This window comes from Chanodichthys erythropterus, chromosome 10, assembly GCF_024489055.1.
Source record: "Chanodichthys erythropterus isolate Z2021 chromosome 10, ASM2448905v1, whole genome shotgun sequence".
Classification (NCBI taxonomy): domain Eukaryota; kingdom Metazoa; phylum Chordata; class Actinopteri; order Cypriniformes; family Xenocyprididae; genus Chanodichthys; species Chanodichthys erythropterus.
This window is the reverse complement of record NC_090230.1, coordinates 37,274,040-37,293,173: the sequence shown is the minus strand read 5'-3', so window position 1 is coordinate 37,293,173 and position 19,134 is coordinate 37,274,040. Positions and strand designations below refer to the sequence as shown.

The window sequence follows — 19,134 nt, the reverse complement described above, 5'->3', positions numbered from 1 at the left end:
CATTATTTCTGCAATCAGAATGCATGCTGGGAATTAATTAGCTCGGCCTGCATTTAGATGCCTCCCTGTGTTACTGTAGAGAAGTTCAAACGCAAATGGAGTTAAAGTATAGTAACATCGCTGTGGGACGTCCACTCTCTGCATTTTATCACTTGATGAGCGGAAAATGTATCGTGATGGGAAACGCTGGGAGGCTGTGATGGTTTAGAATGGAGGAAATTGGGGTTGTAGCACAGATTAGCAGAGATTCCATATGCCCACAAATCAGTATTTGAGACAAAATTTGACCATGTTCGTTCATTTGGCTAGAGGAGAACTTTTTTTATTTTGTTTTTTGTTATTTTGTTACTGTTTTTTATTTAGCGCACCTCCTTCACTCGTTCCACCATGTGCTTCTCATCCGTGTTGGGCTTGTGCACTCATGCCTCTTTGATGCAGCATACAGCGGTGTTGTGCATTTTAACCAGTTGATAATTAGTCACGGAATTTTGAAGTGCCCACGATAACAATTTTGTGCATGTTCATTATCGTATACCGGCACATATCTAATTGGATGAGAACAAAACTTGAAGTGGATTGAGCTGGATGATGACTCCACTGTTTTCTGCAGAGCTGCTTTATAGCTGAATTGACATCGTTTCATAATTGATGAATTCTGCAACATCAACAGTTTTACTGAACTGAATCAACATTGAACTAAACTGAGCTGAATAACGACATTATTGTCGTCTGTAGAGCTGCTTTTATAGCTGAATCGAACTCATTTCATAATTGATGAACTTTACAGTTATTGAACTGAACTGATTGAGCTGAATAATGACACTATGGTCTTTGTAGAGCTTTGTGTTGAATTTGTCTCATAATTGGTGAAACTTTTTCCTGTTTATTACTGTGAAGCTGCTTTAAAGGATTAGTTCACTTCAGAATTAAAATTCCCTTAGAATTTACTCACCCCCATGTCATCCAAGATGTTTATGTCTTTCTTTCTTCAGTCGAAAAGAAATTATGTTTTTTTGAGGAACACATTCCAGGATTTTTCTCTATATAATGGACTTCACTGGGGTACAACGGGTTTAAGGTCCAAAGTGCAGTTTCAATGCAGCTTCAAAGGGCTCAACATGATCCCAGACGAGGAATAAGTGTCTTGTCTAGTGAAACGATCGGTCATTTTCTAAAAAAAAATATATAGTTTTTAACCACAAACACTGCTCTGCGATGCGCCACGCATTATGTAATCACATTGGAAAGTTCACGCGTGACGTAGGCGGAAGTACCGATCCAGTGTATACAAAGTGAACGTGCAAAGACTAAGTCAGACGCCACACAATTCACTAGACAAACAATTCATAATTAAAGGTGTCATCGAACATTTTTTTTACAAGATGTAATGTAGTCTAAGGTGTCTCTGAATGTGTCTGTGACGCTTCAGCTCAAAATACCCCATAGATTTTTTTTAAATAATTTTTTTAACTGCCTATTTTGGGGCATAATTGGAAATGCGCAGATTCAGGGCTGCAGCCCCTTTAATTGCTCATGCTCTCTGCCCCCCCAGAGCTCTCGACTCTATCATTGCATAAACAAAGTTCACACAGCTAATATAACCCTCAAAATGGATCTTTACAAAGTGTTCTTCATGCAGCATGTCTAATCACATAAGTATTGTATTTATTTGGATGTTTACATTTGATTCTGAATGAGTCTGAGGCTGTGCTCCGTGGCTAACGGCTAATGCTACACTGTTGGAGAGATTTATAAAGAATGAAGTTGTGTTTATGAATTATACAGACTTCAAGTGTTTAAAAATGAAAATAGCGACGGCTCTTGTCTCCATGAGTACAGTAATAAACGATGGTAACTTTAACCACATTTAACAGTACATTAGCAACATGCTAATGAAACATTTAGAAAGACAATTTACAAATATCACAAAAAATATCATGTTATCATGGATCATGTCAGTTATTATTGCTCCATCTGCCATTTTTCGCTGTTGTCCTTGCTTGCTTACCTTGTCTGATGATTCAGCTGTGCACAGATCCAGATGTTAATACTGGCTGCCCTTGTGTAATGCCTTTCATAATGTTGGAAACATGGGCTGGCATATGCAAATATTGGGGTCATACATATTAATGATCTCGACTGTTACGTAACAGTCAGTGTTATGTTGAGATTCGGCTGTTCTTCTGAGGTCTTTTAAACAAATGAGATTTATATAAGAAGGAGGAAACAATGGAGTTTGACACTGTATGTAATTTCCATGTACTGAACTCTTGTTATTCAACTATGCCGAGGTAAATTCAATTTTCAATTTGATAGCACCTTTAACAATGAACACAATTTCACTAGATAAGACCCTTATTCCTCATCTGGGATCATGTAGAGCCTTTTGAAGCTGCAAAATTTGGACCTTCAACCCCTTGTACCCCGCTGAAGTCCACTATATGGAGAAAAATCCTGGATTGTTTTCCTCAAAAACTTTAATTTCTTTTTGACTGAAGAATGAAAGAAAGACAAACATCTTGGATGACATGGGGGTGAGTAAATTATCAGGAAATTTTAATTCAGAAGTGAAATAATCCTTTAAATAAAAAAATGTAACGACTTAAAAGAAAAAATGCTTCAACCTCAATAAATTCAGAAGCACGGCCTTCCTCATCTCCAGCAATCGCTAATAGTCCATTCCCTCCCTTGCGTTATTGAGATGATTTCCTATTCAGTATGAAAAGTGGCCTCTTAGCTGTTAAACCATTGTCCAATTCCAGGAATTTATCTGAGAATATAACAGTGATTGTCTCCATGGAGCCTCTGGCCTCTAGCCTGAATCATCTCCTCTGTACTCCGGATGAGAGCCGTGCCGCTGCGCCCGTGTGTGTGAGCGCAGTGGATCAGTCGCATGATATCCCTGATGCCCCTATCTAAAACCCCCAGTCTACCTCTGCATCCTGCAGTAAAGCCAACTAAAGCCCTTCCGTTCTATAACTTCTCCCTGGCATCGGGCCTTAACGCTTCCTCCTCTCTCTCTTTGTCTCTCTCTCCACAGTATTGCTGAGTGTGCTTCAGGCAAATGGCCAGACGGAGATGAAGAGGGTGGTCGGAGACAATGCCACACTGCCTTGCCACCATCAACTGTGGCAAGCCGACATCTCCCTGCTGGACATTGAATGGATGCTGCATAAATCCAGCTCCCGGCAGACAGTGGTGAGTGTGTGCGTCTGATCTCCTGCCACTGCGACATTGCGCTGCTGATGCTGGCCTTCGCTGTTCGCCACAGTGCCTGATCTGCAGTGCAGTGCTTTTTTGCTGCGATGATGGGAAGGGTTTTCTTTCTGTAAACTGCACCATCAACTGGTGCTGCAATCAGAACTGTAAAAACTGCTCGCTTTTAATATGTCACTGGTTTGCCTCGTATCACCCCCAACAATTACTTTTATGACCTAATGATGTGCAATTGGCCCGAGGACAAGTTTTACATTTTAATCTGGCCATGGCTCAAGCTGCTCCCTGAGGTCCTTCCTGACACAATATATCTGACAAGAAGGGGCCAAACCTTTTGCCGATTGAACGTATAATTTCAGAGCTATTTTTCTAAATGGCATGTAGCCCTTTAAAGGAAAAATGAAAATTTTGTCATCATTTACTCACCTTCATGTTGTTCCAAACCTGTATGAGTTTCTTCTGTTGAACACAAAAGAAGATATTTTTAAGAATGTTGACGGTAGCAATTAGGGCTGCAACTAACGATTATTTCAATAATCGATTAATCTGTCGATTATTTTTTACGATTAATCGATGAATCAGGGGTGATGAATTAAACATTAATTTCCAACCTTTTATTCAAAAACAGAAAACATACACATGTATGCTTTACATCTGCCAAATATATATACTGTATATATATATATATATATATATATATATATATATATATATATATATATATATATATATATATATATATATATATATATATATATATATATATATATATATATTTTTTTTTTTTTTTTTTTTTTTTTTTAAATAAAGTGCACAAAAAGATTTTTGTTTAAAGGGACCTGAGCTGTCACAACAATACATCTTTTTTTTTTTTTTTTTTTTAAATAAAGAAAAAAAAATCAATTCAGAAAACTTAACAGGATTTGTTTGAAAGGTAGAACTTCTTCTCTACACTCACTCACTCAATCACTCCCAAATATATTTGTCAACAGTAACCGATATGGGACAAAGCACAGAATAAATACATGACAACAGATCAGTGTTAATTTTGACAGCAAATTTTTATTTAGTTTTAGTCATAGTCTTTTGACTAAAATGCCATTCAGTTTTAATCATGTTTTAGTCATTTAAATTGTTTTAGTAGCTGACTAAATATCAAAAGATTTTAGTTGACTAAATCTAACGGGTTTAGTTAAAGTGTAATGCATTAAAGGAACACTCCACTTTTTTTGAAAATAGGCTCATTTTCCAACTCCCCTAAACAGTTGAGTTTTACCGTTTTCAAATCCATTCAGCCGATCTCCGGTTCTGGTGGTACCACTTTTAGCATAGCTTAGCATAGTTCATTGAATCTGATTAGACCGTTAGCATCGCGCTTAAAAATGACCAAAGAGTTTTGATATTTTTCCTATTTAAAACTTGACTCTTCTGTAGTTAAATCGTGTACTAAGACCGACAGAAAATAAAAAGTTGTGATTTTCAACTTATACTGTATTAACCTATTAATATGAATAATATTAAAATTTGAACATGCAATACAGACACAGATTTAACTGTTGTGACATAAAAAAATATTGTCTTATAATTAAATAAAACCACTTCTCCTAAAGAAGAACACAATGTCTTCTTTTCAATGAATGATATATGCATTCTTTATAACAACTTGCATACAACATTCCTTATGGATTAAATATATTTAGTATATAATAAATCCTAAAGCTAAAGAGCAGTGAGTGATTTTCTCTGTCTTTTGTTGTTTGATTAATATTCACCCTTTCGAGCGTGAGTTTAAAATATTTTATAGTTTTTTTTTAAGGCGACTGTTATTTTAGAACGTTTGCCTTTAATGTTTCCATAGCGAAGCGTCTTGCGTGTCACGAGCACTGAACGTAGCCACAATAACACTGAATGACAGAGGGATCGCTGTTATTTTGTTTTTCCTTGTTTTTTAAAAATATTCACAAACTTGCTTACTCTCCGATGGTCTTTCCTCTACCTCCGCTCTGCTATTTATCTATTTATTTTTGCTCCGCTCTGCTTCGCGCTCAACTGCGCTTTTTTATACTCAAACATCTCCGCGTCTTATTGAGAGGCGTTATAGTCGCGCGAGACAACGAATCGATAATGAAATTCCTTGCCAACTCTTTTAGTAATCGAATTTTATCGATTTTATCGATTCGTTGTTGCAGCCTTAGTAGCAATTGACTTAAATAGTCCATGTAACTACAGTGGTTCAACCTTAACATTATGGAATGACGTGAATACTTTTTGTGTGCAAAAACAAAGTAAAAATCACATCAGATGTGACGTTGCTGCGTATGTTTTGTTCAGAAACCCTCGGATTTCATCAAAAATAACTTAATTTGTGTGCTGAAGATGAACGAAGGTCTTACTGGTTTAGAACAACATGAGGGCGAGTACAGAAATTTCATTTTTGGGTGAACTAACCCTTTAATCCAACCCAATACCTAAACTTAACAACTACCTTACTAAGTATTAATAAGCAGTAATTTGGAGTTTATTGAGGCAAAAGTCGTAGTCAATAGATAATAGTGAGAATTAGACCCTGATCTAAAGTGTGACCATTTTATCAGTGAAAAGTGCAGCAGAATAGCTTTAGCACTCCTTCACAAAATGAAGTTGAGTATCAGGGACACCGAAAGACAAATATAACCAAGTGAACAAAGGCCTGATTCACAGTGACATCAGAGTTTAGCAGACTCCTACTGCAGGCGTGACTCAACCCTCACTGGATTTCCCCTGTAGCTCATAGAGTTTCAAAAGCTTAATCAAAGCAGTATTTATTAATTCGCTGAATGTTTCCTCTTTCACTAGTTGATCACGTATTTTGGGGGTCGGATCTACGCCCCCAACGAGAGCGAAGATGTGCGGCTGTCCCTAGCGGGCGACTATCTGAAGGGTGATGCTTCGCTCATGATCAGTGACCTCTCGCTCACCGACTCCGGAGAATACATCTGCAAGGTCAAGAACGGCGGGAAGTACTACTGGAACACAGTCAAACTCATCGTGCTCTGTGAGTCTTTGGCCCTGCGGCTTGGCTTTAATTAACTCCCCTTGTAGGCCTGGGGAACGATAAAGACATGACAGATGCTTATGTCATGGAGTAAGGGGTACAAAAATAGCACCAGGATGTTGTCACTGGGCATAGTGCGCCAGTTGTGCCTCAGTCTTGGCGTGAAATGACATTCGGCGACTGTGTGACAATAAGAACGACACGTTATGCATGACAGCATGGAAGAAAAAAACGTGTATATATCTACATAATTTATAGGGCACATTATGTTGAACTTCCAATACACATAAATCAGTCTTAGTTACTCATTCAACATGTATTATTATGAGTACGTGTTGAATAAACACTTCTTCCTGCATAGAAACATTATATGTCTGATTCCCCCCAATGTTTCTTTCTATACTCCCTCATTCCATTTTAACTGCTTCGCCAGCTGTATGAAGACATTTAAGAGCACCACAAATTTACACATGCATTTGTACAAATGATCCGTAGCTTTCAAACGACACGTTCGATTCCGAGGGGCAAACATTAGCATTTGTCTTGTTCAACACAAAGATAATGGCTTGGCAAAGGATGCAACTGCAGCTTACTCTATGCGCAGTAAGTGATCCTGACAGAGTCTAGAGATGGAGGGGACCTGCATCCCACTCAGCGGCTGTAATTGCATCCCCCCCCGTGAGTGCCGGGGCAGAATTGTCCTGGCTCAGCAGATAGAGGCGGCAGGAGCAGATGCTGATGGCCGGGGTGGGCAGGACCGAATGGTGAACGGGTTGTTTTACAGATTCATGTTATAGAGCTCGCTGGCATCACGCTGAGTTTTAAAAGGTTCATGATGTGAGGAAAAACAGATCTAAATGGGGAATGATGCAAAAAGGCTAAAAGTGCATGTGTGAGTGTACAGATCTGGTTTTACTTACATACATTAAACTGCTCGTCCCAAAATTAGTTTTACTGTTTTTAATCTTTAAACTTTTTAAAAGTGTTTCAGCTTTTAAGCACAAGATTTGTTATAAATATTATATTATGATATTATGATTTTTTAAATTATTTATTAATTAATCAACTGAATTAAAAAGCAAATAATCAACTGAAGATGTCCAGATGGAATACCTTTTATTTGTAAAATATTTATTTAACTCGATTATCCAAAGATATGCATTACTACCTGGTTATTTAATATATAAGCCAATGATTTGGTGAATTTTCAGCTAAAACACATATATTGTGATATGAAATTAAATTATTTAAAGGGACAGTTCACCCAAAGATGAAAATTCAGTCATCATTTACTCACCCTCATGTTGTTCCAAACCCACAAGACTTAGTCTTCGGAACACAAATGAAGATATTTTAAATGAAATCTGAGCGGTTTAGTCCAAATTTTCTGAAGAGACTCAATCACTTTATATGATAAACAGATTTAATTTAGGCTTTTATTCACATATAAACATTGTTTGGAGAACATAAACAGAAGCTTAACCAAACTGCTTGATGCATGAGAACAAATCTCTTCCGGAAACTCAAACGTGCTGCGCAACACACAAGAATGAACCTCATTGGTTCTCGTTTGTCAAACCACCAGCAAACCACAACTGTAATAAAAGCCTAAATTAAATCTGTTCAGCATATAAAGCAATCGTGTCTCTTCTGAATATTCGGACTAAACCACTCAATTCTTATGGATTACTTTTGCGATCTTTTTATGAACTTTTTGAAGCGTCAAAGTGTCAGTTGTGGAGGAACAGAAATCTCTCAGATTTCATTAAAAAAGATCTTCATGTGTGTTCCAAAAGAGAGAACAAAAGTCTTACAGGTTTGGAACAACATGACAGTGAGTAATTAATGACAGAATTTTCATTTTGGTGAACTAACCCAATAACATATAGAGCCATTTTTTGTTAATTTTCTAGCTAAGATACCTGTATTGTGATATAAAATTAATTGCATTATCCAAAACTGTTATATATAAACAAATTCTTTGCTAAAATACCTATATAACAATATAAGATAACTCATACCATGATGCAATGTTTACCTTACCATGTGTGTTTTGTCTGTTTTGCAACATGCAGTGAAGCCATCCAAACCACGCTGTTGGATGGAGGGTCGTCTGCTAGAAGGAAGTGATGTCAGACTGAGCTGCAAGTCAACAGATGGTTCTGACCCGATCAGCTACAAATGGGAGAGAGTCTTGGACAAGGGGAAATATGTTGGCAAGCTCCCACCTCTGGCCCTCATAGGTGAGCTCTTTGAAAAGTAATAGCATTTTATTGTTTACGTCTTTAAAGATGAAGTATGGAGTTTCTGCAACACTAGTGGCACCTAGCAGAATTACAAAAATGCAGCACATTTTGCAAATGCCACTGCCAGCCCCAACTCAAATATCACAAATACAGCTCATAAGGTTGCATGTCTCAATTGGTAAAAGTAGGCTACTTTCAATAATAGGTCCAACATATTAGGACTACTTTTAGCTGTGTTGCTATGTGTCTTGAGTAACTGGTCCTTCTCGAGTGGGATTTGGCGACTCTGGCATGGGAGGCAGGCGCGCTAACAAGGACTGCAGTCTCTAGCGTGCATCTTGAGGCCAGGGGAGTGAGGTTTACATGCACAGCTATTACTAGCTTGCCTCCGCTTACACCCCCCCATACCTCATTCCCATCCGGGTCACAGAATCAAATGTAACTGGTCCTACTCGACCCTCTTCGAGCAGGATTCGAACCGTTGTCTCTGGCATGGGAGGCGGGCACGTTAACAAGGACGCTAAAGACCGCAATCTCTAGCGTCAGTCGCTATCGCACATCTTGAGGCCAGGGGAGTGAGGTTTACATGCACAGATCTTATTAGCTTGCCTTTGCTACACATGATGTTGTATTGTAGCATGTTGTATCACAATGCCCTGATCATGTTCATGACCTGTTTAAGTTTTGAAGACTCCTGTACCCAAAGCTGAATGTCTTTTCAACTATAACGTGTCAGTCATGGTGGTCCCACAGTGGCTAAACACCCTCTGGCTCCGCCTGTTACAGTATCCAAAGGACCTCATTTGTGTCATATGTCGGCAAACTAACCACTAGGCTATTGGCGCAGACACAAGAATGTATTTTAAAATAAAATATTCTTACATACTTCACCTTTAAGCAAAATGAAACTTTAATAGTGATAATTAAAACTAATAATTATGGAGAGAATCTGCCATATTTAGAGAATGTGATGTAAGATGATCTTCTGACTGTAACCTGTTGCTCAGGTTTTTAAACGCTAAACTGACTCGCTCTGCTCCGACCCCTTCAATACTGCTTTTGTGAGAAGAAAGAAAATGCAGCGTTAAGTTTATCTTCCAAGCGTGGCGAGTAAATCATGTGGACACCTCCTCTCTGGAGGAGCAGAAAATAGATGAAGACACTACAGGGCCAATTTAACACCGCAAGCATTCTCAAATTAAATTTACATCAATTCCATCAGCACTTTTTACCCCACATGCTTCACTACCTCCTCAATTAGCCCCTCTTATGAGATCGGATAGGAGATGTGACGTATGTGTAATGTAATGCGCTCTCTACCCTTCATCAGCCTTTATGGAGAATTGTGCAGAGCATGCTCTGTTCATTCAACTGAACACTTTCAGGGGTTGTTTCATGTCAGAAATGAGGTTTCAATGAAATCAACACTAACCAGAGATTACAAGTATTTAGGTTTAGTACTTGAAGCTTGAAGTGTGACACTGTGTCCTAATCAGCCAAATAAAGCAACATTTTGTTTAATGCTTGATTTTTATTTCTTGTCATGACACAATCACAGCTAATTAGAACATATTTGATATTTCATATACAGCTACACTGCCGTTCAAATGTTTCGAGTCAGTAGGATTTTTTATTTTTTTTAAAATAAATTAATACTTTTATTCAGCAAGGATACATTAAATTGATCAAAAAGGTTTTTACATTGTTAAAAAAAAATCTAATATTTCAAACAATTGCTGTTGTTTTGATATTTCTATTAATCAACGAATCCTGGACAAAAAAATGTGTCATGAGCTGTGTTCGAAATCGAACTCTGTCATGGAAACTAGCATGTATATAATTTAATAATCAATTAAAAAGGAATTTATAACTGCATGATATTACGCTGTACCCACATTTGACCAGCCGTTTGGAAAAATAGTTGCGGTCGCCATCTTCTGGCAACCCTCGCAATGCATTATGGTTATTCTCTAGCCATTGAGTGTACATCAGCTGTATACTCATTATTGTTGTGCATTATGGGATTGAATGAGTGCACTCGATGGTTTTGGACGCCACTACAAATGGCTGTTCCCTCAAATAATGTTTATTTAAGGGTAAAGGGGGCGATTTCAGACACAGCCATGGTTTTCAAAAAAATATTAAGCAGCACACCTGTTTTCAACATTGATAATAATAAGAAATGTTTCTTGAGCAATGTGACGTGGCTTTTTTAGTAACAACGAGGGAGCACTGGATCCCAATGCAGTAGACACATTTATTTAAACAAAACAACAAAAGTAAATCCAGACAGAAAACAGGATATTCCAGACATGGGAGGAACAAAACTAAAACAAATGTGCTCATAACATCCATTAAGGACAACACCAGACAAAGAGCAAGAGACACACTGGGTATAAATACACAAGATAACAAGACAAAAGAAACAGGTGTGTGTAATGAGTTGCTGTTATGGTGACTAACAAGAGTAACTTTGGAAACAAACGAGAGCGACATGGAAACAAAGGAAACAGGAACTAATCACAGGAAGTAAAACAGCAGAAACAATAGGAACAACAGTACACTTTAAAATAATAATCCTTAAAAACAAGACAGGGGAACACGAGACAGTAACAAGCACCAAATCAACATATTAGAATGATTTCTAAAGGAACATGTGACCCTGAAGACTGGAGTAATGGAGAAAATTCAGCTTTGCATCACATGAATAAATTACATTTTAAAAATTATATTCAAGTAGAAAAGTGCATCAAATAAGTGCAGCCTTGGTGGCAATAAGTGCGGGGCTACCCAGCAGCCAACAAATGAATGTGAGATTATTGTGGAGGAAATAGGATTTATTGTTAATGTCATGTGTCTGGTTGGATGCAGTGCAATACTGTGTAAACTATTAACATATCAAAGTAACTTTGTGTTTTTGTCTAAAGATCTGAAGAACCCTGAGATTGTTACGCTGAAAAATCTGACGAGGGAAAGTGCGGGTGTCTATAAATGCACCGCCAGCAATGATGTCGGAGAAGAAAACTGCACATTAGAGGTCAAAGTTCACTGTAAGTATCTGTGTGTGTATGGATACATTAAGAATGGTATATTAGCATACTGTACATCTTACTGCATACTGTGCCAACTTCCTACTGTTTTCTAAAAATAGTGCATAGTATGCATTGATAAATGCTTTAAACAGTATTATGCTACACTGTTAGCACATTACCTCACTGTGCTTCATGTTTAATTTAGCGAGTGACATGCAGTAATCCATTACCTTGAAAATAAATATGCAAATTGAATTTGTAAGCTAATTTGTCAAAAAAAAAAGTTAACTTTTGGCTGTGTTTTTAAAAAAAAAAATCCAAGAAGGAGATGTCACCAATTTTCTGCTGCTTTGTTTGCCAAACTGAAAATGGAAAATTTGCATATTATGAACAGTATACATGCTGCATGACACAATGTAGTATGAGTTGTATTTTGTAGTTATTTTGAACTCGACCAGTGTTTCTGTTTGATAGATACAAAGGTTTATGCAAAACCATAAATTCCTATTCCTAGCCCTTTTTTTGTTTTGCTTTGCTGTTTTCTTCTTGCTTCCAACACATAATTGAATTACTGTCAGCACAAGTCATTGCTGTATCGCAACCCACAGTATTTTTGTGAAAATGGCGGTGAGATCCTGACCAATTCTGCTATGCAGTGCGATCTTTCAGCACTATTTAACATCCAAATAAAGAAATTGTCCTTTTTTTTAAACACAGTGTTCATTGGTTTAATTCCTTCCTCCAAACCTTTCTCAAACCGCTCTGCTGCATAATTAAATATCAGATGATGGAATTAGAAGAAATAATTAATTATGAGGTGGAAAGAAAAAAATGTATTCATGCAAAAAATGGCATATTATTAAAGGAAGGAGCGTAGTGAGTGTGGTAGGTTGATTAATGCTGTGCTGTTTGCTGGAGTATTCTCATGGTGAGTTACAATCCTTCAGGTATCTGCAATGCAGAGGGGCTGCTTGTTACGGGCTGTTTGTTGGTCTATTCTGAGCATGAAAACTTTGTTTTATGTGTCTGTTTTCAGGTTTTCCCACTTAGCTCTCTCCAGTGCTGGAAAGCTTTTTTAAAGGGGTGGTTCAATACGATTTCACTTTTTTAACTTTAGTTAGTGTGTAATGTTGCTGCTTGAGCATAAACAGTATCTGCAAAGTTACAGCGCTGAAAGTTCAATGCAAACGGAGATATTGTCTTTTAAAGTTATGGCAGTTTAATGCCTACAAAAACGACCGGTTTGGACTACAACGAGCTTCTTCCCGGGTTGGTGACATTATAAACCCTTCAAAAAAACGCCCCCGGGAACACGCAACAAAGTGGGCGAGGCCATGTTGTGCAGTATAATGAAAGCGGAAGAGTTGTGTACACCGGACGCGAGCGGCGCGACGCGTCAAAAGATAATAGAACCCATTATAATCAGGGATATTTTCTACACTGGATGCGGTGCTGAAGACAGCTTCCAGAATCTACACGAGTTTAATGCTGGATTTGCACAAAGCTAGGCTTTTACTGAAAGATGAAGCCGTTCCCACTTTAAAATCAGAAGCTGCTGTTTATTGGCTTCAAACTGTAAGTACATTTTATTGTTTGTACATGTCTTTTAAATGTATAACGTTAGTTCTGTTGCTATTTTTTGGTTGCATCAAGGATGTAAACAAAGACCAACACGTTTTTGCTTCGCTAGCCAGTTAGCTAATTCTTCAAACACCTGTTCACAAACATTTGTTCATGCTATAAATTAAACGCTACCTTTACAAAAACGTGACTACTCAGTCATGTATTCAGCTACAGTAAAGCTTTAATCAGGATAAAACTGTATATTTAAAGCTAACAAACAGCAGTGACAGCATATCTAAACACTTTGACACAAATACAAAATGAAATACCATTCATAAACGTCCTTTAAAAGCTGTGATTGCAGAGGTCTGCTTTACCCTCTTCATCTGGGTCTGATTCGGGCTCAATTTGATACAGCAATATAGACGCCATTATTTACTTAATGGATACGCCATTTATTTAATGGATACAGAGGTGTAGAATAAAGGTAAAATATATGAAAAATATGACATTAAGCATTCAGACATGTTAAACTGTGCCCCAAAAACACAATCAATCCTAGAAAAAAAAAACACTCAACCACCCCTTTAATATAAACGTGGGTTCTAAAGCGCTTGCCCAGTCATAAACCTTCATTCCAGTGATATTCTTTTGAGCTCTTTTGTATTGTGTCCCTCTCTCGTTCTGCAGTTTTTTTTTTTTTCTTATTTTCAAATTTCCCTCGTTCTCGTTCTCTCTCCTTGACTGTCATACGCCCCCTTAATACTGATTGGTTACGCGTTTGTTGTTGGTGTCGGCCCGACTAACTTCCAAATAGTGTATTTGAAATTCTACTGAGTCCACCTTTAAGTTTCTGGTATTTCTGGTATTAAGGTATTTGTTTCATAATTGAAGAACTTTGCAAAATTAATGCTGTTATTTTATTGTTTATCACTGTGAACGATCTGTATTGTTAAAGCACTATATTTCTATCACGACAACTCTAGGAGTATTTGGCTTGGTAATGGATATAACAATGTTGATATGTTTGGTCTTGGTGGAATAGATCTGCTACGCTGCTGCTGCTGCTTCTGTTGGTTATTGCCGCTGCTGTACAATATGGCTTACATGAATTACACATACAGGTGGAGCTGGGGACGATGGAGGGTTTCTGAAGCATGCTGCACTGCTAAAGCAAATGCTGACCAGTATTTGAAGGTTGAGCAGCAAGCACATTGGCTACTGATAGAGCAGGAACCAGTCAGCTGTCCCTACAGAGAATGATGTGATTGCAAGCATTGAGTTAAGGACCTATCAGCCTGTGCCATCTAGAGTTTCATGACAGAACTTTGTATAAATAAATGTGACTTGACTTGACAATAATAACAGTGAAGCTTACCTTAGCATACACCATAACGTATTATAAAATGGAAACAGCTGTGATGTGTCTACTCCTTTGCAGATGTCCGTGGAATGGGCGTGGTGGCTGGTGCCGTGGTGGGCGTGTCCTTCGGCGTTCTCCTCATCATCCTCATCGTCTGGCTTGTTTTCCGCAAGAAAGAGAAGAAGAAATATGAGGAGGAGGAAGCGCCCAATGAAATAAGGTAAAAGAAAATCTTTATATAGCACATAGAAAGTAATTGCAAATTACAGCCTGACATCATTTATAATGTCTAGCAGCTCTATTTCTCTTTGTTGACTTGCATTCATGTCTAGGCTAATTTGTGGGTGTCAGGATGAATTATGCAAGTTTGGAGGATGAGTGAGCATTAACTATGCAAACGACAGCGAGATACACACATACACTTCTCTTGTTGAGGTTAAAGAGATACATATGGTTCCAGAGATGCAGAAGTCACTTTCCCTAGATTTGTTAGCTATTAGCCTGAAGAGTTTAAAGGTATTTGAGTGTCTTTATGCTTTAGTAACTTTATCAAAACATTTTATAAAATGTAAAGTTCATTTAGGCCCTAAACATACTCTTTTGCGTGTTTGTGAATGCAAATTCTTCTAGCTACACAAACTCTGTTGAAATTTTAGTAGATATAGCACAAATAAAAAAAAAAAAAAAGCATTTAGGATTGAAATGCACCCACTGTAAATTGTTGAACAGAAATGTTTCTAGCTAGTTGCTAAACTCATATGGCAAAAATATATTTTCAGATATATTTTTAAATTTATATACAAAAAAGTAGTCAAAAATATATTGTTAAAATAGATTTTTCATATTCATTTACATAAATATATTTTAGTGAATGGAATATTTCACCCAAAGTGAAAATCATTTACTCACTCTCATACATTTAAGAATGCTGGTAACCAAAGAGTTTTGGTTCTCATTGACTTCCATTGTGGACAAAAAAAAAAAAAAATGGGAACAGAAACTGTTGGGTTACCAACATTCTTGAACTTGAAAAAAAAAAGACGAAAAAAAATTACATTGTTTTCTGAAATGAGTTACTTTGAACAGTTTATTTGCAAACACAAGTTTGCATTGCATTCTTAGCATTCCCACAAATGGATGTTATAGCGAGAACTTAGTTGTTTCAGGGCAGCTACTGTCCTGGAGTAGCAACAGTTTGAAAAATAATCTTTCTGAGGGAGTTGACATGTTTATAGCTAGCTGTCTGAATAATAACACTTCCAGTTTGGCACAGACATTTGCTGGCCCTTTGTGTATAACACACTAAAGGGCTTTTCACACTTGAAAACATTAACCCTGGGTCATTCTAAACCCCGAGTACACGGAATCCTGGGTTATCTTGCTTCACTTTTCACACTGCTCATTATTTACCTGGGGTTAAAAATTAATCCTGGATATTCATTAGCTGACGTTTCACACTGTACATTTCTAAACCATGGGTTAACATGGGTTTGCATATTTGCAGCGTCAGTGTCATTGATTGGATGAACGCAGCACGTGACCCGTTTACATAGCTCTAGCATTACACATCCTCGTATTGCTGACTGTACTATCGAGTTTATACTGAATGGACATTTTGGACTATAAAGATAAGAATGAAATGCCACGTTTTCTGTCAGCATTTGACATTTTTCCTCTCAAACACTGAATTTACTGTTTATATACAATGTGATTGTCCTAAGTATATGAATATGAGGCACGCGATTGGTTGTCTGTTGCTCAGCGTCTAGCTGTCGTTTCACACTGTACAAGTCTGGCACCACAATGCGGGGTTAACACCGCAAAAGTGGTGCTAACCCTGCTTCTAAATTACAAATGTGAAATGTTAAAGCGGTGTTTAGAACGACGATAACCTGGGGTTAAGCACAGTGTGAAAAGCCCTTAAAGGGTTAGTTCACTCAAAAATGAAAATTCTGTCATTTATCACTCACCCTCATGTCGTTCCACACCCGTAAGACCTTCGTACATCTTTGGAACACAAATTAAGATATATTTTTTTATAAAATCCGATGGCTCAGTGAGGCCTGCATTGACAGCAAGATAATTAACACTTTCAAACGCCCAGAAAGCTACGGAAAACATATTTAAAACTGTGACTACAGTGGTTCAACCTTAATGTTATGAAGCGACAAGAATACTTTTTGTGCGCCAAAATAACAACTTTATGCACAAGTCACGTGAACCATTGAAATTTCGAAACGTTTCGAAACACTTATGATGTTACGAAGCCTCGTTTACTGAAATCACGTGACTTTGGCAGTTTGATTCGAAACAAAAGATTCGTAAAGCTTCGAAGCTTCATGAAGCAGTGTTTTGAAATTGCCCATCACTAGATATTGTTGAATAAAGTTTTTTTTATTTGGGCGCACAAAAAGTATTCTCGTCACTTCATAACATTAAGGTCGAACCACTGTAGTCACATGAACTGTTTTAAATATGTCTTTAGTAGCTTTCTGGGCATTTGAAACTGTTAATTATCTTGTCAATGGAGGCCTTACTGAGCCACTGGATTTTATCAAAAATATCTTAATTTGTGTTCCGAAGATGAGGTCTTACGGGTGTGGAATGACATGAGGGTGAGTAATTAATGACAGAATTTTCATTTTTGGGGGAGAACTAACTCTTTAGGATGAAGAATCTCAATCTCTCTCTTTATGTTTTAGGGAAGATGCAGAAGCTCCCAAAGCCAAACTGGTGAAGCCAAACTCTCTCTCCTCCTCTCGCTCTGGTAGTTCTCGCTCTGGAGCCTCCTCCACTCAATCTATGGTGCACAACAGCGCCCCCCGTGGGCCCAGGCCGCGACTGCCCGTGGTGGCTGCCCTTAAAGAAAGCGGGCAGCCCGAAAACTTTCCTTCAGTACCACCGCCGTACAACCATGTAGTCCCCAAACCTCCTGAGCCCAGCAGTAGCCCCAAACCCAGCCCGGCAAAGCTCAACCCAGGAAACCTGGTGAGGATGGGCGCCACACCGGTGATGATCCCCGCGCAAACCAAGGCATTCCAGACTGTGTAGGAATAAAAAAAAAAACACACATAAACACACACACACACAAACAGATAAATACACTCACCGCAGCGAGCATCAACTCCCACATCTGGTATCAGGACCATTCCCAAAGGATTTCCCATTCCCTGCGGAAAACCCAGGTGGTCAGGCCTTTTGTTTCAACACGTTCGACTCTGTTGGAAAATAAATGCTTTTGTTGTTTTTATGTGCACACTGAAGTGGAATGAGACCCCTCGTGGAGTGTATGTATTTTTAAAGGGTAAAAAAGGGGGGTTTGGATGTGAGGGTTGTGCCTTGTTTTGTTATGGTGGTTTGAGCAAACAAAAGAGGCAGATATGAACAGAGATTCAGCTCTACCTTTACCCAGACAGACAACCTGTCTACCTGACCACACACTTCCTGTCCTCGCTGGGTTTGATCTGACAGCTACAGGACTGGAGGAGAAACTCACATAAGCGGACTCTTTCCGGCACCTGCTCGTCCGCCCCTATGAGGATTCACATCTGCCACTCAATTCCTCAGCCAATCAGCATTTGCCAGGCAGCCCAGCAGGTATCACACCTCAACAGCCAATGGCAGGTCACCTGCTGGGCGCAGACTCTACGATTGGCCCAGAACGAGGAGAAATCAACACACTACGATATAAACAATGACAGTAAATTTGTTCCTCATTAGAGCTATAAGTATTCCATATGAATAGACGTATTCCATATATAACAGGTATTTATAGGAATTCCATATAAATATATTTCAGTTAAAGTATCTAACAGCATTCGTGACGTGTGTGCACAATCCCTTTAAATCATTCACTCACATTCTTCAGGATAATGCATACAGTATCTTCAGTAATGAGGTTGATTGTCTCAATGGGGAAATGGTTTGGCTCGGCTTTGGCTCCTGGTATTTGCAATTGAAATCAGATGTCTGGTTGGTGCATCCCATTGGATGCAAGTATGATGAGGTTGGGTCAGGCTTATTCAGTGCTGGTTTATTTAGATCTGAAGTGTCTAACCGATTAGGATGAAACCGACAATTAGCCCACACACAATCTGACTTCGTGGAAAGCACTAGTTCTACAGATTTCAAACTTTTTTGACTCTAAGGCCCCCAATTATCCAACACAATTTAAAGCTATTTCTGATCGTTTGTAGTGCTGTCAAACGATTAAACGAGATTAATTGAATCCAAAATAAAAGTTTGTTTACATAATATGTGTGTGTACTGTGTATATTTATTATGTCTATATAAACACACATGCATGTATATATTTAACAAAAATATATTTATATACAAAATATTTATATATAATATAAATTATATTATTTATATACATATGTGTGTATTAATATATACATAATAAATATACATAGTACACATATACTATGTAAATACACTTATTTTGGATGCAATTAATCGTTTGACAACACTACTTGTTTTGAAATGTTTTATTAAAATTAAAAGTGTTGATATGTTCAGTTGAATTAATCAACAACGATTCATATTGTGATTCAAGAAGATATAAAATTCTTCAATAAAATATGTTCTGCAACAAAAACAACAGTTATTTAGAGGGAAAAATAAAATTTCAGTTTACGTTCTTTGTGTGTGTGTGTGTGTGTGTGTGTGTGTGTGTTT

At 37.9% G+C, this 19,134-nt stretch overlaps 1 protein-coding gene across 1 annotated transcript in view; it reads left to right on the top strand.

Moving 5' to 3' along the window:
- Positions 1-18,516, top strand: part of LOC137028602 (CXADR-like membrane protein) — a 76,086-nt gene extending 57,570 nt beyond the window's left edge. Inside the window, exons 2-7 of the mRNA XM_067397605.1 lie at positions 3,041-3,198; positions 6,052-6,250; positions 8,326-8,493; positions 11,424-11,546; positions 14,533-14,674; positions 17,157-18,516. Coding sequence (XP_067253706.1) covers positions 3,041-3,198; positions 6,052-6,250; positions 8,326-8,493; positions 11,424-11,546; positions 14,533-14,674; positions 17,157-17,505 — 1,139 coding nt within the window. The 3' untranslated portion in view covers positions 17,506-18,516. The remainder of the gene's footprint in view (positions 1-3,040; positions 3,199-6,051; positions 6,251-8,325; positions 8,494-11,423; positions 11,547-14,532; positions 14,675-17,156) is intronic.
- Positions 18,517-19,134: the final 618 nt, after the last annotated feature.